Source organism: Oryctolagus cuniculus, chromosome 7 (assembly GCF_964237555.1).
Source record: "Oryctolagus cuniculus chromosome 7, mOryCun1.1, whole genome shotgun sequence".
Classification (NCBI taxonomy): Eukaryota; Metazoa; Chordata; class Mammalia; order Lagomorpha; family Leporidae; genus Oryctolagus; species Oryctolagus cuniculus.
Window position 1 is genome coordinate 150,863,044 of NC_091438.1, and position 25,596 is coordinate 150,888,639.

The window sequence follows — 25,596 nt, forward strand, 5'->3', positions numbered from 1 at the left end:
TATTACCCACCTCTCCTCTCCCGGGCCCCAGCTCGAACCACAGCGCCGTGATTCCGCTGCCAAAAGAACTCTGGCGCTTTCCCTCGATGGGTCTTCGAGGCCTAGAACCCACTCAGTAAATCCTGATGGACCAGTCAATGGCTACTTAAAAGGCTCCCCTTTCCAACACGGCCCCTAAACATTCCTCTGGGGAGAGCTGGTAAGAAAGCATTTTACTGGGAGTGGGTGGGTGTTGTGGCGCAGCTGGTTAAGCTGCCACTCGAGATGCCTGCAACCCATTCTGGAGTGCGTGGGATGGAGTCCCCACCTCCGCTTCCCATCCAGTTTCCCGCTAATGTGCTCTCTGGGATCATCTCGGGGGACATCACCTGGGACCACCCTGCATCGCCTCCGAGGCCTACGCCACAAGCAATAAGCATACTTTCTCCACCTTCCCTACCTGGAGCCTTGATTATCACTGTTATATCTTAATGTCAGCCGTCGCAAAGCACACCGGACACCGGAGTAAGGGAAAGGGTTTATTGGGGAACACCCTACAGACCGGAGTGAAGGGGTGGTGAAGGAAAAAGAGAGAAGGAGACTGTAAGAGAGAGAGACAGAGAGGAGGGAGAAGAGAGATGAGAGGAGGAGAGGAGCCAAGAGAGGCCAAGAGAGAAGGACCAAGAGAGCATGTGTTCAGGAACAGGCCCTTTTAAAACTTTGCCTGAGGGCGGGCAGGGAAGCAGGAGCAGAGAATCCCATTAGGATGGGGGTGGAGCCTGGCTCAGGTAGCTGGGCCATGCGGCCAGCTGGCTACAACTGCGCTGGTTTCCTAACAATCACACCAGCTCCGGTGGGCAGTGGGGGTGCCTGGGCTCAAGGGTAGGTGGTAGGCAACGGCCGTCACTGGGTCCAGTGTCCAGAGGCAGGTGTGTCCACAGGGTGGTGCCTGGTCCCACAACGTGCATGAGCCCCAGGTGCCAAGCCCTGCCCAGGACACCTGCCACTCACAGCGCTGGTGTGGCTTCAGCTCTTTGAGGGCCTCATGCCTCATTGTCCCCACGCTGACTCTGTGGCTTCAGACCCAAGCCTCTCCTTCCTCTCCTGGGTGATGAAAACTCACAGGGTTGCTGGGGGAACGAGACCCATCCTTCCTCCCACCGGGTGATCCTGAACGGAGATCCTGTGTTGGATCCAAGTGCCAGCCACGGGCTCTGGCCATTGCTGCGCAGGCGCACAGCACAAAGCAGCCATGGCCTTCACTCTGCAGGGGCCGGGGAGCGGAGCTGATCTTAAATTCTAGTGGGGGTGGCAGACCAGACCTGGAGAACAGGAAAATGCACAGGATCATTGCAGAGTGGAGAATGCTGCAATTAGATCAGGCCTGGAAGCCTGGTGTGCGAGTCCAAGGCCGTTAGCACGCACCCGGCACACAGCAGCAGGTGCACAGTGGATGTGGTGCAGTGACTGGACGCGCTGTCGCTTCCAGTGGGGACAGGAAGGAAAATCAGGAAACAGTGGTGGATTAAAAGGTGGTCAGGGGGTAGGGTCCCAGGCACGGGACCCTCCAGTCCAGTGAGGCTGGACAGAACACAGCAATAGAGAAATCAAAAAGAAGTCAGGGATAGAACTTCAAAGTGCTGTCTACACAGGCAGAGAGCGGCTTCCGCGGTGGTCCTTTAGCCTGACAAGATATATTTTCCAGGGTATTGTGGCTTAGCAGGTTAAGCAACCCGCAGGTGCTGGTTGGAGACCCACGGCTCCACTTCTGATCCAGCTCCCTGCTAATGCACCTGGGAAAGCAACAAGGATGGCCCGAGTGCTTGGGCCCCTGCACCCAAGTGGGACACCTGGAAGAAGCTCCTGGCTCCTGGCTTCAGCCTGGCCCAGCCCTGGCCATTGTGGTCATTTGTGGAGTGAACCAGCAATAAAGACCTCTTTATCTCTGTCTCTCTCTAACTCTGCCTTTCAAATAAATAACAATAAAAAAAAAAAAAGATGTATTTTCGCAGATTTCCATCCAAGCTTTGGGGCCCTCCCCTCTCTGCCCGGCCCAGGCCCTGCGTGAGCGCCTCCCGCCGAGACAGAGGCCAGGGCCGAAGGGCGCCGCTCCCGGCCCCATGCAGGTTTCACGCCTTCCCTTCCCCGGCAGCCCTGTCGTGGCAGACGGCGGAGGACGGCGGCGGGCCGAGCCGGACGCTCCGCGGGGCAGCCAGGCCCGGAAGGCCCCGCGCCTCCGCGCCCCGGACGCACGCACACCCGTCCGGCGGCGACCCGGCGCGCTCGGGGCGGGCTGCGCAGGCGGCGGGCCGGGTCGGGCCGGAGCCTGAGCCGGGGCGGGCAGGGCAGCGGCGGGGCGGGGCGCGGCGGGGCGGGCAGGGCCGGGGCGGGCCGGGCGGGAGGAGCTCGCGCCGCCTGCGCTGCAGCCTGTGCGCCGCCGCCTGCAGGTAAGGGGGCCGGGAGCTGCCTGGCCGCGGTGGCCTCGCGCCGCCGGACCCCGGGCCCGTCCCCGCCCCCATGGGCAGCGGACCCACCAGGAAGCGGTGCGCGCTCTCCAGAGCTGCCCTGACTTGGGGCTGCCCCGGGGGTGGCGGGTTCTATTTCAAAGCCGGAAGTGCCCGCAGAGGTCCTGCGGGCAGGCGGCCGACGGGGAAACTGAGGCCGTGAGCCTGTAGAGGACGCCTCCTTGGTCAGTGAGGGCGTCGGACTGGGGAGGAAGAAGCCTTGGCCAAGGTCATGCAGGGTCATGAGGCACTGCACACGGCCTTCCCTGGAGAGGAGCCGGCCTGCGCGGTCCAGTCCTGCTGCCTGTGGCTGCAGCCGGGGAGGGTTGTGCTACTGGGTAAACTGAGGCTCGGAGAGACGTAGTGGTCTCCCCAGGAGCGCACCGGCAGGAAAGGGGCACGGGAACCTGGGTTGCTGCCTGCGGAGCGTGACCCAGTGTGGGGCACAGCGCCCTTGCCCTGCACGACCGTGCCCAGCCGTGCGGGTCAGACCCGGAGGGAGGACGGGGTACACCCCTCCTGCCTAACTCAGAGCAGGACCGCGCGGCTCCGGTCCCTAACTCAGCGTCATTTCGCTGCCGAAAACGGGCAGTCACCCCTTTCCGTTTGGGGGGCCCCATCCGTTCACCACATATGCACGTGCTCCTGTTCAGGCCCGGAGTTTGTCTCAGGTGACAAGGTGACTCTGAAGGTCCCCAGGCCCGCTGAGCGTGGGCGCTCTCGGGCCTCATCCGGATGCCTCAGCTGGCCTGTGCTCCCCCACAACCCCCAATCGTGTGGGGTGGGGGAGGGGCAGGGTAGGTGGGTAGAGTGTCCTTAGGTGGCCCTAATCTAACCTTGGAGCCAGCAGAGCTGGAAGCCTGGACCTGTCCTTTCCTAGCTGTGTGACCTTGAGTGTGTCCCTTCACCTCTCCGATTGTTGGTCATAGGACAGGGACCCCCAGAATGCTTTGCAGGTGGTGAGGTGCAGCCCAGAGCCGGGCCTCCGTGGGGGGCCTTGCCAGATCAGTCATAGGCAAGTGCCTGTTTATTTAGGGGCTGTAGGACTGTGGATAACCTGTTACTGCTCCCAGTGGAGAGAACCAAGAGGCGGGCACGGAGGCCAGGGTCCCCTGCCTGGTCCCCCTAGCGGGATGCTCACATCCCACACTCAGCGTTTCATCGATGTCACATAGAGGCGGGCTCATGTCCCAGCTTTGCAGCTGTGTCACTGACTGCCCTGGGCGAGCTACCTCACCCCCCTGTGCCTCGTTTGTAAAATACCTCTCTCCCAGGTTGTCACAGGATTATGGGACTCCCCCCCGCCCTGCTGAGCCCAGGGGTGGCTGGAAGGGCACAGTTGACTAATTAGTTGCCTGGGGGATTTCTTCTGAGGCTAAAGCTCTCCCTCCTCCTCCCCGGGACTGCAAGGTGGAGCAGCACCTTGGCTTGCAGATATGGGGCCTGAGAAACCGGTCGGGTGGTTTGTGGTTTGTCACTGTGGTCGTCCTGCCAGTGTTTTTGTAGACACTGCTATTGTGAGTTGCAGCTGCAGGTGAGGGGGCGGCTTCACTTCCTTGAAGATGTTGCAGCCGTCAGAAGGGGGCCGGAGAGGGGCCTTGCAGCCCCCTTTCCACCTAACCGGCCGGTGCTGGGCCCTCTGAGGGTACCACGCTCTGCCTAAAGCGCTGCTGTGGCTTCTCATTTCTGAGGGTAAATAGCAGAGCTTCCGTGTGCCCCGGAAGGCCCTGCGTCTGTGCCTGGTGCTCCCCTCCAGCTCAGACCCTTTCTGAAGAACCCCAGTGCCCCAGGCAGCCCCCCACCCCCAGGGCCTTTGCACCTGCCCTCCTGGACTGCTCCTCCTCCTCCCTGTCTCTTTTCCCAGGTAGGCACCTCCTCATTCTTCAGCTTTTAGCTCAGCCTAGATCTGCATTCCAGATACGCCATGCCATGAATCCCGGGCATGCATCTCCCGGGTTAAACTCGCTGGGCTCGATGTCTGTGTGTACCCGGCACTGGCCTGTACCCGGCACTGCACCCATGACTTCCGGGGCCCGTGGCAGTGTGCTCAGCAGTGACATCTGCCTGCAGGGCGTCCCCCGTGAGCAGATGGGGGCCTTGCTCTCTCTAAAGCGAGTGAGCGCGAGCCTTTCCCAGTTGCCGAGGTGGGTGTTCATTCATTCATTCATGGAGCTCTAGGAATTGAGCGTCTCCTCTGCCAGGCTCTGTCCTGGGACGCGTCAGGGAATACGTCACCAAAGCCTCTGCCCTGCTGGAGCTTCCTCCAATGAGAGACTGAGCGTAGACCGGTAAACCTGCCGTGCATGGTCAGGGCAGGGCGGCTCCATCAGCAAAATCCAGCAGTGCAGGGAGCCGGGGGAGCGGCGGCCCCGCTGGTGTAGCCCTGAATGAATGAATGACCAGCCGGTGTTCTGACGGGGGAACGCCCATGCTTCACCCGCTGTCGCTTGGGCCCTCCTGATTCTCTCCAGCACAGAAGCACACTGGACGTTACGTCCTGGAGGAGGCCACGCCCCCCTTCAGCTGGACAGAGGCAGGAAGGCATGACCCCAAGGCCCCTTAGTAAGAGCACTTGGTGTGTGAGGTCATGCAGGCCTGGGGTGTGTCCTGGACCTGCCAGTTGTCATCTGTGTGCTTCTGTTTTTTTTTTGTTTTTTTTTTTTTTTTTTTTTTAATTTTTATTTTTTTTGACAGGCAGAGTGGACAGTGAGAGAGAGAGACAGAGAGAAAGGTCTTCCTTTGCCGTTGGTTCACCCTCCAATGGCCGCCGCGGCCGGCGCGCTGCGGCCGGCGTACCGCGCTGATCCGATGGCAGGAGCCAGGAGCCAGGTGCTTTTCCTGGTCTCCCATGGGGTGCAGGGCCCAAGCACCTGGGCCATCCTCCACTGCACTCCCTGGCCACAGCAGAGAGCTGGCCTGGAAGAGGGGCAACCGGGACAGAATCCGGCGCCCCGACCGGGACTAGAACCCGGTGTGCCGGCGCCGCTAGGCGGAGGATTAGCCTAGTGAGCCGCGGCGCCGGCCGTGTGCTTCTGTTTCTGTGAGCCTCAGTTTTCTCGTGTGTAAAATGGGTGCAGTGGCCGGCTCTTCCTCATGAGGTGGGATTTGAGGACAGGCCTCCAGGAAATCCTAGCAGATTCTAGTATCAAACTGTGCTTTGGGAAAAGGGCACCGCTGGGACATGGGGACCCAGGCCCACAGAGTAGCGTGGAATGAGGACGGGAGAGGGGAGGGGAATGGGGAAGGCAGCTGGGCCCATCCCAGAGGTTCCTGGAGCAGGCTAGGAAGAGGGGCCTGAGCCTGGGAACAGATGGGACCAGCAACCCCACTGGCCTCGTGGTCTTCAAACCCAGTCTGAAATCTTTTGGGCCACTCTGGAGTGTGAACTCCACCAAAGCAGCAAAACAGCGTCACAGCTACAGTGGCCGCCTCGGGCTGAGACCCAGGCACAGGGTTCCCGGGTTTTCCTAGTGTGGTGACCTTGATCTTCGTTTCCCATGGCCTCTCTGTTCCCGTCTATAAAATGGAACCAACAGTACCTGCCTTGAGTTTTGGGAAGAAGCAAGATGATGCATGGCTAACATTCACCAGGCATTACTGTGACAGGTTAAATGTTTAGAAGTTGGATGTTGTGATAAAACGCACATACCGTGGACTTTGCCATCGTAACGATGTTTAAAAAAATTTTAAGGTTTATTTATTTATTTGAAAGTCAGGGCTTTCAAATAAAGGAGAGGCAGAGAGAGAGAGAGAGAGAGAGAGCTCTTCCAATCTTTGGTTCACTCCCCAAATGACTTCAATGGCTAGGACTGGGCCAAGCCAAAGCCAGGAGCCTGGCGTTTCATTCAGGTCTCCCACGTGGGTGCAGAGGCCCAAACACTTGGGCATCTTCTGCTTTCCCAGGCATATTAGGAAGCTAGATCAGAAGTGGAGCATCCAGGACTTGAACCGGCGCCCATACAGGCTGCTGGTGCTTCAGGCTTAACCCACTGCACCACTGCGCCACAGTGCCGGCCCCTGTCTTACCCATTTTTAAGTGTGCAGTTCATTGGTGTTAGGATTTTCCAGTACATAGATCTGAAACTCCACACGCATTAAAGTACAGCTCCCCCAGCCTTGGTCCCTCATAGTCCTGCCTCCTGTCTCCCTAGGTTTGACCGCCATGGACGCCTCACGTTCTTGCGGTCATGCTGTGTTTATCTTTCTGTGGCTGCCTTGGTCCACCATGTCTTCAGGGTTCATTCACCTTATAGCACTCAGCAGAATTCCTTTTTCAAGGCTGCATAGTGTTCCCTCGCGGGCGTGTGCCACACCTGTTTATCCATTCACCCATGGATAGCAGCTGGACGTGAATAGGGCTGCTGGTATGAATGGGGCTGCCATGCACAGGGGTGTCCAGATGTCTCGGACGCTGCTGTCGGTCCCCTGGGCTGGAGCCAGAAGTGATATTGCTGCATCATTTGCTGTTGTGATTTGAAGGAAGGGTGCTAGGTTTGTTCACACCATGTGTTCACACTGTGTGTTCACACTGTGTCTCCCCTTGCCCACCAGGGTAAGAGCAGTGCCTGGAGCTGTGTCCAGCAGTGTGAAAACCTGGGGTCAAGTGCACTGATAGACTTCTCCATCTCCCCTTCTTCCTGTCCAGGCCAATTTGCCTCTTGAGTTATTTTCTCATTCTCCCAGGCAGGTGTTTTTTGATTATCTCCCAAATGTTTATGGGAGCCTGCTCTGTGCACTTGCGGGCAGAGGGAGCTGAGCATCACGGGCCAGTCACCTCACCTGCCAGACGTTGATGGGTGCTGTGGACAAAGCAGAGCCCTAGGGAGAAGGGGCTGGGGGAGGCCCAGGGCAGGGGTTTCTCCGAGGTGTGAGGCTTGTGCGAGGATGAGGAGGAGTGAGGGTGTTTGCCGTGTGTGCCGGCAGAGGGGACAGCCGGTGCAAAGGCCGTGTGGTGGGAGCATGCTGGAGTGGGCAGGGAGCAGCGTGGGGGCGGCAGAGCAGAAGGAGGGAGGGGGAGGGGCCGCCCCATCGCCGTGTCAGGACCTGGATGGCGGGTGGGAAGAGACTGGTCTGACAGTGCTGCCTGGTGAGTGCCCAAGGGTGAGGAGAAAGGGGCAGGAGACTGTGGGGAGACACCTGCCGAGACCCACGTGGAGGACGGGGCAGCAGCCAACGTGGCCCCAAAGTCCCAGAGCCCAGTGTCCACCCGGTGGCAGACTGTCACACCGCCCTCCCGCCCTCCCTCTGGGCTGCTCAAGTGGGTGGGATGGGAGCACCCTTCCGCACCAGCATCTCTCTCTCTCTCTCTCTCTCTCTGTCCTGTAACATGATTGTCCGAAACCTTCTGGGTTCCTCTGTGTTGGGACTGTTGCCATGGAGACCTCCCAAGATGCCTCGCTTAACCTCTGGCTTCCAATTAGACCTCCAGATAGAACAGGCTTCTCTCCTCGAGTATTGTGTGTGTGTGTGTGTGTGTGTGTGTGTGTGTGTGGTGGGGGCTGAACCAAGCCCCCCTAGAATCCTTCCTCCTCGGAGCCTCTCCAGAGTGTGTTACGTAGGGGAGTGTGTGTGTGTCTGTGTGTGTGTGTGTGTGTGTCTGTGTGTGTGTGTCTGTGTGTCTGTGTCAGATCATTCAGCCGCTGCCCTCAGTTTCAGGCCCAAGGATGGCACTGTGTGAAGGGTTTCTTCAGCTAAACGCTTCTCTCTGCTTAGCTCCAAGGCGATTAGGCTTCACCTCCCCGACACTGCCGCCGTCTTCCTGTTCATGGTGATTTCATTGCACTGCAGAGCCACTTGAAGCTCAGCTGCCAGGGCCAGGTGTGTGGCACGGGGTTAGGGTGCCCCTTGGGACTCCCACAGCCTACGTGGGAGCAGGATGCCCGAGTCAAGTCCCGGCTCTGGCCTTATTCTGATTCTAGCTTCTTGCTAACGTGTGCACTAGGAGGTCGCAGGTGGCTCAAGTATTTGGATCCTTGCCACGCACGTGGGAGACCTGGATTAAATTCCCAGCTCCTGGCTTCAGTGGGCCCAACCCCAACTGTTGCAGGCACTTGGGGAGTAAACCAGAATAAGAGAGATTCTCATTCTTCCTCCCTCTCTCTCTCTCCCCTCCTCCCCTCCCCCTCTCCTCCCTCCTCCTCCTCTCCCTCTTTCCCCTCCATTCCGTTCCCGCTCCCTCCCCTCCTCCCCCTCCCTCTCCATTCCCTCCTCCTCCCCCTCCCCTCCTGCCCCTCTCCCTCCCATCCTCCTCCTCCCCTCCTCCTCCCCTCCTCCTCCCCCTCCCCCCCTCCCCCCTTCTCTCTGCAGGGCTGTTGGGTATGGGCAACACTTTATGAGAAACGCTGGGTTGCTTCCAAGGCTGTTAGAGTCCTTTTTGAAGAAGCTGTAGTTTGCCTGGGGCCCCATGTGTAACCTCCCCCTCCCCCATCCTACGTGCCCAGCCCCACCCAGCCCCACCCAGCCCCACGGCCTCCCCCTCCCCTTGCTCTAGGCATTTAATCTTGCACAACTAGTGAGGAACTGCAGGAAGGGATCCTGTGTCTTAGGAATAAAAGGAGTTGAGTATCTGAGGGTGGGCCTGCTTCCACCTGCTGGTCACCTCGCTAAGACCTCGCTTTCTGCTTCCTGCATGTTTGAGTCCAGACTTTAGTGGGCAAGTGGTCTCAGGTGAGCTTATTTCCCACAAGATCAACAGACAGAATTGGTCTTAATTCAAGATTTTCTAATGATAAAGGTTCAGTAAGCTCATGATGGAAGTGCCAACAACAGAAAAAGCCAAGCCCAGTCACCTGCAGCCCCCAGCGCCAGCACCCAGCGTCAGCGATTGTTGCTGTCCTGGTGCCTTCCCTGTGCTCCGGAGCCTTTGTTTGCTTCTTTCCCAAAAGGAAGCGGGGGAGGGGAAACGGGAGGTGGGAGCTCTATAAAGCTTTACTTGTTTATTTGACAGTCAGAATTATATATAGAGAGGAAGAGACAGAGAAAGATCTTCCATCCGCTGGTTCACTCCCCAGAGGACCACAGTGGCCAGAGCTGGGCCAGGCCTAAGCCAAGAAGTTTGTCTGGGTCTCCCACATGGGTGGCAGGGCCCATGCCCTTGGGCCCTCTTCCGCTCCTTCCCAGTGCATCTGTAGGGAGCTGGATGGGAGTGGAGCAGCCGGGACACAAGCCAACACCCCTGTGGAATGCAGTGTCCCAGGCGGGGACTTTACCTGTGATGCCACACCGCAGGCCCCATCTGAGAACCATTGTTTAAAGGCAAAACTGGAATTACGTTGTAGTTGCAGTGGGATGCCAGCCCACCACCTCCCTAAGGAAAGAAAACATAAAAATCCCTGATTCGTAGCATTTGTCAATTCCTGCAGCCTAAGTATCCCCACTGTGCTAATTTCAGGAATTCACAGCACTGACGCAGAGCTGGGCAGAGAAACACAGAAATGTTTCTCACCAGCTCGTGTGCGCCAGTCCTAGCAAACCCTGCTGTCTTTTTAATGATGTCTTTTTTCCTGATCTTGATGTTAAAATGTTGAGAATTCCCATAACACAAAGGGAAAAATTTAAATCACCACCCTCCCCTCTGCCTAGCCGGATCCTACTGCACAACCTAACAGTCCTCTGTCTGGGGACAGAAGTACACAGATAGCTCTCTGCAGAGTTCCAGAGCCGTGCGCATTGACGGCCGAGAATTTGGAAGCCACAGAGAAGTCTCAGGCGCCTCATCATTCCCAGATAACGTCGGAGCACGCTCCATTTTCCTGCGTGTGTCTTTCTGACACGATTGGGCCTGTGGTTCGAATATTTCTGATTTTCAGTCATAGCACAAGCATATTCCATGCTCTGGAGAAGGTGACAACCCCGGGGAGAACATTACCACTGGTAACTTACCAACTACGCTGCCGGGGCATCAACAGGTGCAGCATAGGAGTCCTGCTCCCTGGCAGCGCAGGCCTGGCCTAGATGAAGCTCAGGTGGTCTGAAGTCTCGGTTGACCCTGGTCTGGGGCCCTGGGATATCTGTGGGTCTCTTTTCCACCTGCTTTCCCCTCCAGGTCTGCACTGGAAAATGAGCAGGGAGAGACACTGAGCTTGAGCTTAAGCCTGGAAACCAGTTCATTGCTTTGTGCGAACAGCCAGCATTCTCTGAGCACCCACCACCTCGTGGCAGGTGCCCGCCTGGGCACCAGGATACAGAAGTGGGAGAGATGCGGTGGCTGCTCTCTGCCCAGGCAAACCCAGGAGCTGCCTGCACCACAGCTCAGGGAACAAAGAGAGAGACCAGGGGGGTGAGGTGCCGCGGCTGTGCCTGCCAGTGGTGAGTGCCCTTGGCCCTGCTGAGACAGGCATCCCCGGCAGGGGAGCTGGCACAGTCAGGGCCAGGCGGCAGAGAGGGGCAGCCCAGAGCCAGGCGTCCCAGAGCCCCAGGCTAACTGCTCCCTCTTTCTCCTCCAGGTCCCACCCCTGTGGACCCATGGCTGGTTTTTCCAGTTTGCTCCCTAAGCACAATTTACATATTTCTCTGAAGAACCATCCAGAAGCTAAACACACCGTCTTTGGACATAGACGCAGGAGAGGCCCACGGCTGTGTCTCAAAACTCGGGTAAGTGTTATTTAAGTTCTCACTGGACTTCCTCTTTTACTGCCTCTCTCTCAGCAGGGGGCTGACATCTGTCAGCCTGCGTCCCCGCCGAGTCCCCGACAGGTGGCATGGTGCCAGTGCGTTTTGTCAGATTAATAACTGGTGAATTGGTAGTGGAGGTGAATATTTATTTATAATTTGCTTAGGCCTTAAAAAAATCTTTAACATTCTAGATACACCCTGTTGTGGTGGTGTTTTTTTCAACTGTTGTTTTAAAATGATTAGAGATACCCAGGAAGTTGCAGAACTAGTACTGAAAGGTCCCATGAGCCTTCACTCAGCTCCCCAGAAATCTGGGGGAAGGGGGTGGGGCAGCTGGCAGGTGTCACCCGTATTGAAGTTCCAGTTCAAATTCTAGCACCCTGGTGATCAGCTTCCTGCTACTGTGCCTGCAGCACGTGAGGGCCTGAGTACTTTGGTCCCTGCCACCACGTGGGAGGTCCAGATGGAGTTCTGGGCTCATGGCTTCCACCTAACTCACCCTGGGCTGTTGCACTCATTTGGGGAGTAAGCCAGTGTATGTAAGATTTCTCTCTCTCTGTCTCTGCCTTTCAAATAAATAAGTAAATAAATAAATGAAATCTCTTTTTAAAAATTTTATTTATTTGAAAGAGTTACACAGATAGAGAAGAGGCAGAGAGAGAGAGAGAGAGAGAGAGGTCTTCCATCCACTGGTTCACTCCCCAACTGGCCGCAATGGCTGGAGCTGTGCCGATCTGAAGCCAGGAGCCAGAAGCTTCCTCCAGGTCTCCCACGTGGGTGCAGGGGCCCAAGGACTTGGGCCATTTTCTATTGCTTTCCCAGGCCATAGCAGAGAGCTGGATTAGAAAAGGAGCAGCCAGGACTCGAACCGGCGCCCATATGGGATGCCAGCACTGCAGGCGATGGCTTCACCTGCTACACCACAGCACCAGCCCCTATAAATGAAATCTTACAAATCAATGTAGAGCTGGACGTTGGCTTAGCAATTAAGACACCAGTGAAGATGCCCACATCCCCCATCAGAGTGCCTGAGTTCAAGTCCCAACTCTGCTTCTGAGTCCAGCTTCCTGCTGATGCACACGCTGGGAGACAAGGGGTAATGGCTCAGGTACCTGGGTCTCTGCCTCTTGCCTTCAGCCTTGCCTAGCCCTGGCTGTTACAGGCATCTGGGGAGTGAACCAGTGGATGGAAGGTCTGTATGTGTGTGTGTGTGTGTGTGTACATGTTATGCCTTTCAAATAAAACGAAAATAAATTTAAAAACTAAGTCTTTACTCCTTCTCAGGTCAACCTGGCCCTTGGTGCTACAACCCTGGGCAACTTCCTCTGCGTGCACCCTCCACGCCTGCCCACTGCCCCAAGCCTGGCTGCACTGAACACCCTCTGGGTTTCAGAAGCAGCCCCCCTCTTCTGCCTCTGGGACTTGACACATGCTGTCCCCTGTGCCAGGGACGTGCCCCTCCCACCCCACCACACCCCTGCCTGAGCCACTCCCACATAGCATCCAGGCCTGAGCGTCACTGTCACTTCCAGGGAGCCAGTGCCAGTGCCGGGGCCTCAGTCTCCCTCCACCTCTGGTGTCCCCATCACAGTGCTCATTCCCGGGCTTGTCGTCATCTGTCTGCTTGCCAGCATCTGCCCCTGGGCCAGGGTTTCCTCTGCTGGACAGCCCTGTCCTGTCCACCCACAGGACCGTCCCCTGGCTTCCCTCAGCCTCTGCCAGGGCCACCTTTCATTGGCATACACAGTAGGCACCTCCTTCCCCCAACAAGGTCTGTGCTGGTGTAGGATTGCTAATCCCCCCCCCAACACACACTTTTCTTTTTTTTAAGTTTTATTTATTTGTTTGAAAGGCGGAGGTACAGAGACTGATCTTCCATCCGCTGGTTCACTCCCCAAAATGGCCGCAATGGCTGGAGCTGGGCCAGGCTGAAGCCAGGAGCCAGGAGCTTCATCCGGGTCTCTCACATGGAGCAGGGGCCATCTTCCGCTGCTTTCTCAGGCATGTTAGCAGGGAACTGGATTGGAAGTGGCGCAACCAGGACTCGAGCCAGCGCCCCTATGAGATGCTGGCGTTGCAGGCAGTGGCTTAACCCACTGCACCACAGCACCAGCCTTGCCATCCCCCTTCAGAGCAGGAATGGTCAGTTGGGTCCCCTGATCAGCCCCAAGGCCCAGAACATCAGCTGATTTAAGGCCTGAGCTGATTTAAGGGCATCCCATGGCTTGTGCTCTTCTCCATCCAACCAGCAAACGTCTGTTCATGCCTGCGGTAGTCCAGGGCCTGCACAGCAAGCTAGGGAGACAGCAGTGATGAAGCTGCCTGGGGGGCGGCGCTGCAGCGCTGTGGGTAAAGCTGCCTCCTGCAGTGCCAGCGTCCCATATGGGCGCCTTTTGGAGTCCTGGCTACTCCACTTCTGGTCCAGCTCCCTGCTAATATGCCTGAGAAAGCAGTGGAAAATGGCCAAGTACCTGGGCCCCTGCACCTGCATGGGAGACCCGGAAGCAGTGCCTGGCTCCTGGCTTCATCATGGCCCAGCCCATGCAGCCATTTGGGTAGTGAACCAGTGGATGGAAGACCTCTCTCTCTCTCTCTCTCTCTCTCTCTCTCTAACTCTGCTTTTTAAATAAATAAAATAAACCTTAAATTTTTTTAAGTTTGTTTAAAAGAAAGAAACAACATGAGGGTGCCTCAAGATACCTATTGTTGTATCTGAATACTCAGGCAAGCTAACAAGTATTCTCAAAATAGAACAGGGGGCTGAGATAGTGGGCAGAGTTACTCCAGCCTGGGTGGTCAGGGAGGTCCTCTTGGAGGAGGTGACCCTCGGGGAAGGTTAGGGGAAGGATGTTCCAGGCAGGGGGAATGGCAGGTGCCAAAGCTGGTGGGGGCGGGGGGAGACCAGGTGTGTATTTAAGAGCAGAAAGACAGGCAGTGTGGCAGTGTGCATGCACGCAGGAGACAGGGCAGAGGCAGACATGGGCTGGACAGTGTGGGCCGTCATCCGGGGGTTGGGGTCTGTTACACGGGCAAGTGACATGCTGGGGGTATGTGACCGAGAGGCCCCTCGGGCTGCGGTGTAGCAGGTGCGGGACAGGCCCCCAAGAGTGAGTTGTGTGGAATGAGAGAGTGACCATGGCCTGAGCTGAGCTTTCTGGGAGCCAAGTGCACATCCCACCCCCACCCCCCTGGGGGCTAGAAACAGATCGGAGAAGCCTACTTTTTCTTGAGCTAAGAGCTGACGTGGGGCTCCCACGCACGGTGCGTGGAGTGGATGCAGTGTAGGGGGAAGTCACAGCAGGTGCCACCCGGCCTGCTCTCAGTTCTCCCCTTTTCCACCACCAGAGTCCGGGCAGAGCCTCTGAGCGGGGAAACCCACTGCAAACCACAGCCTTGGGTTCCTGGAGCAGCCGTTCTTGCGGGGTGACTTTGGGCCCTGTGTTTCTGCACGGGAGGCGAGGGGAGGAGGACGCCCACGATGGCATAGCCAGGGGACAGCACGGGCACGAGGGGACAGCACGGGCGCGAGCGTCCGGGGCTACCTTGGGTCTCATCCCGTACTGCGTCTCTGGAGACCGCTGGCCTGGCCGAGCTGTCCTCAGCCGCTCACCCTCACCTGGGACTTAGCAGAAGGGAATGGACTAGAAAGAGTTTTGCCAACTGTCACGCGCTGTGAAATCGTTGCTCTGTGGCTTTTAACTAACTCGGGGTTGTTTGCAAGGTTAATGAGTTACAGGGGGATTTTAGAAGGTTCAGGGAAACTAAAGATGAGTTGATTTGGGGGCAAAAATGAAGTTGTTTTGAAATCCATGCCTGAGAAGTATCTTCATGAAAATGTGTATTATATAAAAACTATACATGAATTTCAATTGTTTTTGCCAAAATAAGCTTATCTTTTCATTCCGTTTCCCACAAGTTTTTTGTTTTTGCTTTGTTTTTGTTTTTTTAGCACCCTCTTATTGGTTGTAGGCAGGCTTTCAAATACCCTCTCTAAAGAAGAAACATTTTCAGAACAAAAGACACATTTTTTTAAAGATTTATTTATATATTTGAAAGTCAGAGATACACAGAGATAGAAGGAGAGGCAGAGAGAGAGAGAGAGAGAGAGAGAGGTCTTCCATCCGCTGGTTCACTCCCCAATTGGCCGCAATGGCTGGAGCTTCACCGATCCAAAGCCAGGAGCTCTTTCTGGGTCTCCCATGCGGGTGCAGGGGCCCAAGGACTTGGGTCATCTTCTGCTGCTTTCCCAGGCCATAGCAGAGAGCTGGATTGGAAGTGGAGCAGCTGGGTTTCAAACCGGCGCCCATATGGGATGCCGGCACTGCAGGCAGTGGCTTAACCTGCTACACCACAGTGCCAGCCCCAAAAGACTTATTTTTTTTTTTAATTTATTTTATTTCTTTGAAAGGCAGAATGATCGAGAGAGAGAGAGAGATCATGCATGAACTGGCTCACTCCTCAAATGGCCACAATGGCTGGAGCCAGGCCATGTGGGTGCAGGGGCCCAAGCACCGGGCCATCTTCTGCCACTTTCCCAGGCCATTAGCAGAGAGCAGGATCAGAAGTGGAGCAGCTGGCATTGCAGGCAGCGGCTTAACCCACTGCACTGCAATGGCTTAACCCCCAGGGCAAAAATGTGTATTCCTTAGCTGGATGGGCACCAACTGTGGACCCAGAACAGCATGCCGCGTGGTTATTAGACTAGAAAGCTCTGGCCACCTGAGGAGAAGTAGAACAGAGGTGGTGGCCCGGCACTCTGGCCCCGGCTGTCTCAGTCCTGTGGTTGCCGGCTGTGGGACCTGGGCCCACATCCTCCACTGAGCCCATCTCCTCCCTCACACGCTGGACTCTGGACGTGAAGGGCTGACCCGCCCCAAGAGGCTTGTTGGCTCTCGTTCTTGTTTATTGCACCTGTGTGAGAGGCGGCTCCTGCTAAGCGCTGGTTGATGCTTTTATACGTTGATTTCTTTCACAAGCATTTACACAGCTGTGTCCCAGCGCTTCACAAATGCTGATGCTCATGGCCCGCTGGCTGACACCACACTTCCTGGGGGGGGGGGGGGTGGTCAGGGAGAAAGCTCAGTGAACAGAGCTTGAGTTGCCCAGGGTCCCCCATCTGTTAAGTGGAGGTGCCCAGACTCCCTCCCAGGACCACCTGGTGCTGAGCCTGTGTTCCTAGCCGCACTGCTCTGCAGTCAAGGCTGGTACCCCTCCCTACACCTCCCCTCCCCTCCCCTCCACCCCTCCCCCCACTTCTCTCCCCTGCCTCCCTCCCTTCCTCCTCCCTTCCTTCCTTCCGTGCTGGGGGTGCAGCAGTCACAGAGCGCACGCATCTCCAGCAGACGGCTCTGAGAGCTGTGCCGTGCACCTGTGTAGCCACAGCCCGGGTGAAGATGAGACAGCCCCATGCCCAGCCTGCCCTGTCCCTCCTGAGTCGGTCCTCACTCCCACAGGTGACCTCTCTCCTGCCTTCCATCACCGCTTCAACTCCACTCAAGCAGGGTAGTGCAGGAGGCACCCTTTCTGTGTTTCCTGTTGTCTGAGACGCATGCGTGTGGTGGCGATTAGCCAAGGTCATTCTCTTTCTCTGCTGTGTGATAGTCCATGGTGTGACTGTGACGCAGCTTTGCACGCTGTGGTGGGTGCACGTGTGGATTGTGTCCCCTTTGGGACTGTGGTCATCCATCGGTATCCTCAGGGGCTTGGTCTCAGGATGCCACCCCCAATGGATATGGAAATCTGTAGGTGCTCAAGTCCCTTAACTAAAATGGTATAGTATTTGCATATAATATATGCGCACACTCCTGTGTACTTTTCTTAAAGATTTTGGGGCCAGCACTGTAGCGCAGTGGGTTAACGCCCTGGCCTGAAGCACCAGCATCCCATATGGGCACTGGTTCAAGACCTGGCTGCTCTGCTTCCTGTCCAGCTATCTGCTACGACCTGGGAAAGCAGTAGAAGATGGCCCAAGTCCTTGAGCCCCTGCACCCATGTGGGAGACCTGGAAGAAGCTCCTGGCTCCTGATCAGTGCAGCTCCGGCCGTTGCAGCCATCTGGGGAGTGAACCATCGGATGGAAGTCTCTCCCTCTCTCTCTCTCTCTCTCTCTCTCTCTCTCCATCTGCTGGATAACTCTCCAAGTAGCTGCAACAGTGAGGACTGCGCCAGCCAAAGCCAGGAGCCAGGAACTCCATTTGGGTCTCCCACATGGATGGCAGGAGTCCAGGGACTTGAGCCATCTTCCGCTGCTTTCCCAGGTGCATTAGCAGGGAGCCGGAAGGGAAACTCAACACCCAGGACTTGAACCAGTGCTCTGATATAGGATAGGGATGCACTGTTGCAGGCAGGGACTTAACCGGCTGCGCCACAGCGCCAGCCCCTTTCCTGGATACTATGTATCATCTCTACATTACTTACAAAGCCCAATACAATGTGAATGCCTTGACAGTCACTCCACTGTGTTGCTTAGGGAATAATGACAAGAAGAAAGGCAGCACGTGTTCAGCACAGATGCGGCGTTTGTTCCAAGGTGTTGGATCAGCGGTTGGGAGAACCTGTGGATGTGGAATCCACGGACACAGGGCTGATGTGTGTGATTGGCAGCGCTGTGAGCATCACAGACTCGGGGCTCGGGGGGGCTGTGAACGGTACCAAACACAAACCCTTTGTGGGTAAACGCATTGAAAACATCTCTCCCCACCCCGGTGTCTGAGGTGTGTTTTCACTTTCCTAAAGGTGGTGGTGAGAAGTTCTTTTGTCTTAATGAAGCCTAATTTTCAATCTTTTCTGGTTTCTGATTTTTATGTCTCATGTAAGTAGCATGCGCCCTCCCCTGGACGCATCTCTCACTGGGTTTTTTTCCTGCAGGGCTGGGGATGGCCACAGGGGACAGGCGAAGCCCGAGGCTGCCCCAGGTCACCGAGCCAGCCGCACAGGGGGAGCCCCACGTGCCCACGGGCCGGGAGCTGACCGAGGCCAACCGCTTCGCCTATGCCGCGCTCTGTGGCATCTCCCTGTCTCAGCTCTTTCCAGAACCCGAGCAAAGGTGAGTTCGTGGGTCTCCCGGAGAGAAGGTCATGCTCCTTGGGGGAGCCAAGCCAGGGACCGCGGGAGGCACAGAGGAGCAAGCCAGTGTCCTTGGCTGAAGCAGCTCGCAAGCTGGGAAGGGGAAAAGACAGCCCGCCACCCAGTTAGTCAGCATTTTTTGAGCACCTACTGTGTGCAGGCCTGCTTTGTGGTGCTTGGAGGGCGTCTGCGAATAAGACGAGTGAGACAGGCGCCTTCCCTTCTCAGACAGGACACAGTCCGGTAGGGGGTAAGAGATGGGTGAACGCGTGAAACATGCCCTTGTTGAGCACCTACTATGTGCTGGTGTCGTGCACAGCCCTGTGGAGGAGACAGCGGACAGCAGGACTTGGCTTCTGCCCTCAAAGTGCGCGCGCCCTGCGGGGTCCCCCTGGCTCATCGTAGTGGCAGACAGGGGCAGCTGTACTCACGCGGGTCACTGGACACCTGCACAGGTGTGCCGTGGGAGCAGATGAATGACAGGGTTAATCTCTGTGTCATATGTCATGTCTGTTGTTGGCAGTATCCATGGTAGATGTGTTTAAATCATACAAGGGTACTTCAGAAGGTTCATGGAAAACGGAACTGAAGGTGTCTATTTTAGTGCAGAAAAAATGGAAATCCACGGGCATCAGAGGCCTCCAAAATTTCATGGATACGGGAGGTATTTGACCTGTTGGTTACGATGCCAATTAAGACACCCACGTCGGGTAGGCAGCATCATGGCGTATCGGGTAGTCTCTGCCTGTGGCACTGGCATGCCACGTGGGTGCCAGTTTGAGTCCTGCCTGCTCCACTTCCCATCCAGCTCCCTGTTAATGCCCCGGGAAAAGCAGCAGCAGATGGCCCGAGTGTTTGGGTCCCTGCCATCCACGTGGGAGACCCAGATGGGATTCCAGGGTCCTGGCTTCAGCCTGGCCCGGCCCTGTGCATTGTGGCCATGTGGGGAGTGAACCAGTGAATGGAAGATAGCTCTGTGTGTGCGCATGTGTCCTTTTCTCTGTTACTCTGCTTTTCAAATAGATAAATAAAAAATTTTTTTTTAAATTGAGGGAGGTAAATTGGAGTTGACTTGGGAGCAGGTCAAATGTTGGGTAGGCAAAAGCAGGACCTAGGTGTGGCCCCAGTGGCTTGGGTGGTGGTGCACACAGGACAGAGGTGTCATTGCTAAGGCGGGGTGGGGGGGCAGCAGGTTGGGGGCAGGAAATGAAGAGAAGTTCTTGTACCTGCAGCGCTTCCAAGACCCTTACCCTACCCCCCACATGAATGCTCAGTGGCCCCCTCATGCCTTGGGTCCTAACTGGGGATTTTGCTTCTGATTTTTTTTTTTAAAGATTTATTAATATGGGGGCCAGTGCTGTGACGTAGTAGGTTAAGCCTCTGCCTGTGTTGCTGGCATCCCATATGGGCGCTGGTTCTACTCCTGACTTCTTCACTTCCGATCCAGCCCCCTGCTGATGGCCTGGGTAAGCAGTGGAGGATGGCCCAAGTGTTTGGGCCCCTGCACCCACATGGGAGACCCGGAAGAAACTCCTGGCTGCCTTCAGATTGGCCCAGCTCTGGCCATTGCAGATATTTGGGGAGTGAACCAGTGGATGGAAACCTTCCCCTCTTCCTCTCTCTCTGTCTGTCAGTAACTCTGCCTCTCAAATAAATAAATAAATCTTTTAAAAAAGATTTATATGAAAGGCAGAGTTACAGAGAGAGAGAGAAAGAGAGTGAGAGAGATCCTCATCTGCTGATTCACTCCCCAAATGGCTGCAATGACCAGGGCTGACCCAGACTGAAACCAGGAGCCTGGACTCCATCCGGGTCTCCCACATGGGTGCAGGGGTCCAGGCACTTGGGCCATCCTCCACTGCTTCCCAGGCCATCAGCAGGGGGCTGGATCAGAAGTGGAGCAGCAGGGACTTAAAGCAGCACTCATGTGGGATGCCAGTGTCTCAGGCAGTGACTTAACCGTCATGGCCTTCACAATGACAGGCCTTTGCTTTGGCTTTTTATCTTTGTCTCTCCTGCTGGACTGCACGCAGGAACCTACTCATCTCCTTGGGGCAACCTGCACCCCAGGCCAGGGGGTTTCTCCAGCTGCCTCCCAGTCTGCCGCTCTCTGCGGTCGCCCCACTGCGCTGGGATTCATCCCACTCCCACTGCCTGTAGCAAGAGGACGGGAGCTGCCTTGTTGATGTCTGAGTCCCCTGTGCCTGACACACGGCCCCATGTAGCAAGGGCGCTCCGTAAAGGTTGGAGAGAAGAAGGGATGAGTTGGGGCAGGCATTTGTATTGGTTAAGATGCCACTCGCTTGGGACGCCCGCATCCCTTACCAGAGGGCCTGGTTTTAGTCTTGGCTCCTCTGCTTCTGATCCAGCTTCCTGCTCATGTGCACCCCTGGAGGCACATGGGTGGATCCTGCCACCCATGTGGGAGACCCAGTTCAAGTTCCGGCATTTAGAGAGGGAATCAGAGGATGAGAGATCTATCTCTCTCCCCCTCTCCCCCTCTCCCTTTCTCCCTCTCTCTCTCTCCCCATCTCCCTCTTTCCTCCTCTCCCCTCTCCCTTTCTCCCTCTCTCTCCCTCCCCATCTCCCTCTCCCTCTTTCCCCCATCCCTCTCCCTCTCCCCCCTCCCTCTCCCCCTCCCTCTCTCTCTCTCCCTCTTTCCTCCTCTCCCCCTTCCCCCTCTCCCCCTCCCCCTCTCCCTCTCTCCCTCTCTCGCTCTCTCCCTCTCTTGCTCTCTCCCCCATCCCTCTCCCCCCCTTCCTCTCCCTCTCCCCCTTTCCCTCTCTTCCCCTCTCCCTCTCCCTCTCTCTCCCTCTCCTGTTGCTGTGGATTCGTTTTGGGAGGGGAAGCATGGTGGGGGCAAGAGACGCAGAGTCACCACAGACACCGGGAGTCGGGTGAAAGCAGGCCTGAGGCGAGCAGGCTGCAGACTCGTTTATTTCAGTTGGTGCAGCAGCTTATATAGCCAAGGCAGCCAATCCAGCCAAGGGATGGTCTATGCCCTAACCAATCACACCCTGTTGCCAGGCAGTTTCCAAAGCCATCCAATCATAGCCTGTTATCAGTCAGGCTCTGTTGTCATGTGCTTTCTGAAACCATCCAATCACAGCCTGTTGCCAGGCAGTTTCTGTTGCCAGTGGCCATCTTGGCATGGCCTTCTCATTCCACCACATTTCCCCCTTTTTGTTTATTTTTGAGCAACGGGAGGCATGATTCTTGGCCATACCATTGTTGACCCCGTTTCCATGTGGTCTCTGTATGCAGCTGTGCCTGTCTTAGGTTGTCCCCCAGGGGATCTTACCCGTTGTTGACTAACCAGCACTCAAAATGGGAGACCACGGGATTGCTTGCTCAGATGGGGTAGGAATGAGGAACAGTGGTAATCAGGAATGGCATGACCACACACAGACTGTGGGCCATTCGAGTGGCTGACCAGAGCTAGTGGGGTATAAAACAGTAATGGATGTGGCTATGGGCAGTTCCTCAGGGTAGGATGATAGGGCAGGTGCGTCTGCTAACAAGGCAGACTCTCAGTCTTGTTCAGCTGGTTCTGGTTGACTGTCAGTTGCAAGCTTGATGTTTCTGGCTGGTACCCAAATGGGCTGTCCCGCATTCTCTGGAAAGACACAAGCATATCCTCAGCCCTTGGTCAGCAGAGGGTGTGGTCCCTTCCATTCTCCTGCCAGGGGGTCTTCCCACCTAACCATAGAGGCTGGGGTCTGGAATGGAAAGGATCCCCAGTGTATATAAGCTGGGCTGACCCCTTGGGAATCAAAACTAAGAAAATTGATAGTGAAACGGACTTCAGTCAAAGCAAGCTGTGGGTCTGGGGACATATGATTGTTTTTCTGTCTTTGTAAGAGATCTTTAATCATCCTATGAGTTCTTTCAATGATTGCCTGTCCCTGTGGGTTATATGGGATACCTGTGGCAGACCGTATGTTCCAGGATTTCCGGAAGGAATTAAATTCCTGTGATATATACACTGGCCCGTTATCAGTCTTTATGGTCCAGGAGACACCAAGGACCAGCATGGCTGACTTAACTGCCTTTATCACATTATTAGCCTTTTCTCCAGATTGGGCTGTTGCAAATACAGCCTTTGAACAAGTATCTACCACCACATGGACAAACTTGTTTACCAAAGGAGTTAATGTGGGTGATGGCCACTTGCCAGAGCTTATTAGGAGCAAGGCCTCACGGGTTCACTCCTGCTTGTTGCAGTGGGCCTAACAGGGCGAGGGGTGCACAATTCTTGCAGTAGTGAACTAGGTGTTTGCATTGGCTCGTTGTTAGCTCTGGGGAAAGCAATTGTATGTTGCTTGCTGACGTATGAAAATTTTGGTGTAGAATATGGGCTTGTTCTAGGTGTCCAATGGAAGCCGTGTTGCAGGAGATAAGACGGTCGACCTTTTTGTTGTCTTGGAAAATAAAGCCAGGTAACCCAGTATGTGATCTTACGTGTGAGATATACCATGGGTGTTTTCTGTACTCAGTTAGCTCCTTAAGTGTTGTGAACATTTGATCAATTAGATTATTGGTCAGGTTAAAGACTGCAAAAGGGATCGTCTTTGCTACCTGTACTGAGTATTTGCTGTCTGAAAATATATTTACCGGCCCATCCTGGCTAAGGAGTAGAACCTTGACTATTGCCTTTATTTCTCCCACCTGTACTGATCCCCCATGGGGTTCTACATGGATCTTATCTTTTTCTGTTAAAGATTTGATCACTATTCCAAACAGTGACTTGTTGGCGTCCATAAACACACATGGTGCCATGGGTATAGGTTGATTAACAGGGAAAGCATGTTTTGGATAGTCTATTTCTAAGATTTGTAGTGTCTAGAGTAGCCTGTCCGCTGGCAGGTGATTGTCAACCTGTCCTGGGAAATTTATTAGTTAAAGTTTGAAAGAGTGAGCTATTCTGCATCAATGTGGACAGTTCTAATTGTGATAGGGGTAGGACCACTATTTCTGGCTCTGTGTTAAATATCTTATTGGCATAATATCTTAATTTAAGTCCCATCATAAGGATGGCATCTACTTTGTTAACTATTTTACGACACTCGCTCCAGGCTATGTGCACCCAAAAAAGTGGTCCATGTTGTTGCCAAATAACTCCTAAGGGGGCCTTGAGGGTAGATATAGTTATGGCAAATAGAGGCACCTGAGGGTCATATCTAAAGGTTTTGAAATGTGACAACTGGGTGTTGATCTTGTCTATAGTGGATTTGGCTGCTGGTGTCCATGTGATTTTTGAAGAAGGGCTGTTCCCCTTGGTCAGTAAATCGAATGGTGGTCTAAGCTCTGCAGGTGTTAGGGAAGGAAGGGCTTCAGCCAATTGATTTGGCCACATAGTTGCTGAAGTTCATTAAGTGAGTATCTATGCTTGACTTTTAGGTTTGGGCCCATTGGAGATACATGGGAGGAGGTTTGATAACCCAAGAATTGAATGGGAGGAAAATGTTGTACCTTTTCTATGGCAATAGACAAACCCAGGAATTGTAAATTTCTTACTGTCTCACTTAGGCCTTCAGAGTTGCTGCATTCTTGTGAGCAAGTAAGATATCATCCACATAATGTATGACCAAGCACTGATCTTTAAGTGTGCTGGTCGCATGAGAAACGTATCTTTGGCAAATGACAGGGCTGTTTTTCATGCCTTGTGGGAGTACTGTCCGCTGAAATCTTTTTGCAGGGAGCTGAAAATTGGGCTTCCATACTGTAAAGGCGAGGTAGGCCTTGTCCTGCTCCGCGATGGGAATGGAAAAGAAGCAGTCTTTGATATCAGTGGTAACTATGTGGTATCCATTAGCAATGGCCCCTGGATGGGGAATGCCAGCCTGGAATGTTCCCATCTTTTTTATGATTTTGTTGATGGCTCTCAAATCCTGTAATAGCCTATATTTTCCCTGTTTCTTTGGTGTCACAAAAATGGGTGTGTTGTGAGGGCCCGTGGAGGGCTCTCTGTGTCCCTTTTCCAATTGTTCCTGCACCAGTTCTCTAAGGATGCCAAGTTTGGGTTGTACTATTGGCCACTGCTCTACCCAGATGTTTCCTGATTTTTCCCATTCAATGGGGATTGGGCGTGTCTTTTGTATGAGGTGAGCAGTGGCCCCTAGAATTGGGGATGAATCTTACTTGTAGGCTCTCCATTAAAGCTGCTGGCTCGTGGAGATCTGTGATCTGTAGTAAGGACCGCTTGCATGTGTGCGAGCACATCTCTCCCCCATAAGGTTGTGGAAACCTCAGCAATCAGCGGGAAGATGGTTCCCATATCTCCATTGTCATCTCTCCACGTTACAGGTGTGATGACCTGATCAGCCAATTTTAATCCTCCAACACCTTGGAGGTCGGGCCTGGGCGCTGTCTTCCAATGTTGCATTTTTCTTGCATCCCTAGCTTTTAAGACAGTGGCATCTGCCCCCATCTCAGTTAAACCCACAAAGGCAATGTCATCTAAGTATAGGGTCAATTTTGGCCTCAGATTGAAGATGGGCATCGACCAGTTAATGGTGGTGGGACTCCCTCTTACTTGCTGGGCTGAGGGCCGCCCCGCTGGGAGTTTAAAGGTGTGGTCTTTCAACCTTTTGCCCAATGAAAGCCTTTTTTACATCCGGGACACAGCGTTTTGGGCTGGCCCCATCTGTCAGCGTTTGGGCAGTTTTGCCGTAGGTGTCCCGTTTCCTGACATCCCCAACAGACTGGAGGGTCATTAGACTTCCTTGTGTTCAGTTTGTTAATGGCCGCAGTTGGGGCCTGTATGGGTGTATCGGCAGGGTTTACCTCCTTTGTGGCTGCTATCCATTTAGAAATGTCTTCATTACGGACTGGGGCCATTGCAGCTTTTACCTCTTTGGTAGCACCTTCCCAAGCTAATAGTTTGACCAAATTGTCTTGATCGGGGCCAGGCGGTAATCTTTTCTCTACTGCCTCCAAGACTCTGGCAAGGAAATCGGGGAACCATTCGCCGGGGCCTTGAACTAGGTTTCTAAAGAACTGACTATAATTAGGAGGATTTATATTTTTTAAGGCTCTAAGTGCCAAATCTCTGACCTGATCAAAATAGGTAACTATTCCAATGCAGGCCTGTTCATGAGGATATGTGTAGGTGCCACGGCTTGTAAGCGTATCAAAGGTCACTGCTATTCCACAGGCGGCATTATTCCTCGCCACAGTTTCAGCCTCTTCCTGATAGGAGGCTTTCCACTGTAGAACTGTGGTCTCCACAAACATGCTTCGAGCAGTGCAACCCAGTCAAAATGAGTTTGAAGGTTCGCTCCCATGGTGTGAGCACCTGTTCAAAGTAGGGCGAGTCGGGGCCTGACTCCTGAGAAGCCTTTTTCGGCATAGTGAGGTCACTTATGGGCGTTGGAATCCAGGGCCTGAATTCTGCGTCCGCTCCTACATTAACGGCAAACGTGCGGGTGGGATGG

General features: G+C 54.9%; 1 protein-coding gene across 7 annotated transcripts in view; it reads left to right on the forward strand.

The window, feature by feature from the left end:
- The first annotated feature begins 2,353 nt into the window (after window positions 1-2,353).
- TMCO4 (transmembrane and coiled-coil domains 4) overlaps window positions 2,354-25,596 on the forward strand; it is a 108,027-nt gene continuing 84,784 nt past the window's right edge. For 5 of the 7 annotated variants that reach the window (XR_011390867.1, XR_011390868.1, XM_002716055.5 and 2 more), the window contains exons 1-3: window positions 2,354-2,426; window positions 10,928-11,075; window positions 17,963-18,140. Coding sequence is in view for 5 of the 7 variants with exons in the window: in XM_002716055.5 (XP_002716101.2) it covers window positions 17,971-18,140 (170 nt within the window). In the remaining 2 variants the exon portion in view is untranslated. Of the gene's footprint in view, window positions 2,427-7,795; window positions 8,301-10,507; window positions 10,644-10,927; window positions 11,076-17,962; window positions 18,141-25,596 lie in introns of those variants that run through there. The other 2 variants (XM_017346510.3, XM_017346512.3) reach the window with 2 other exon arrangements.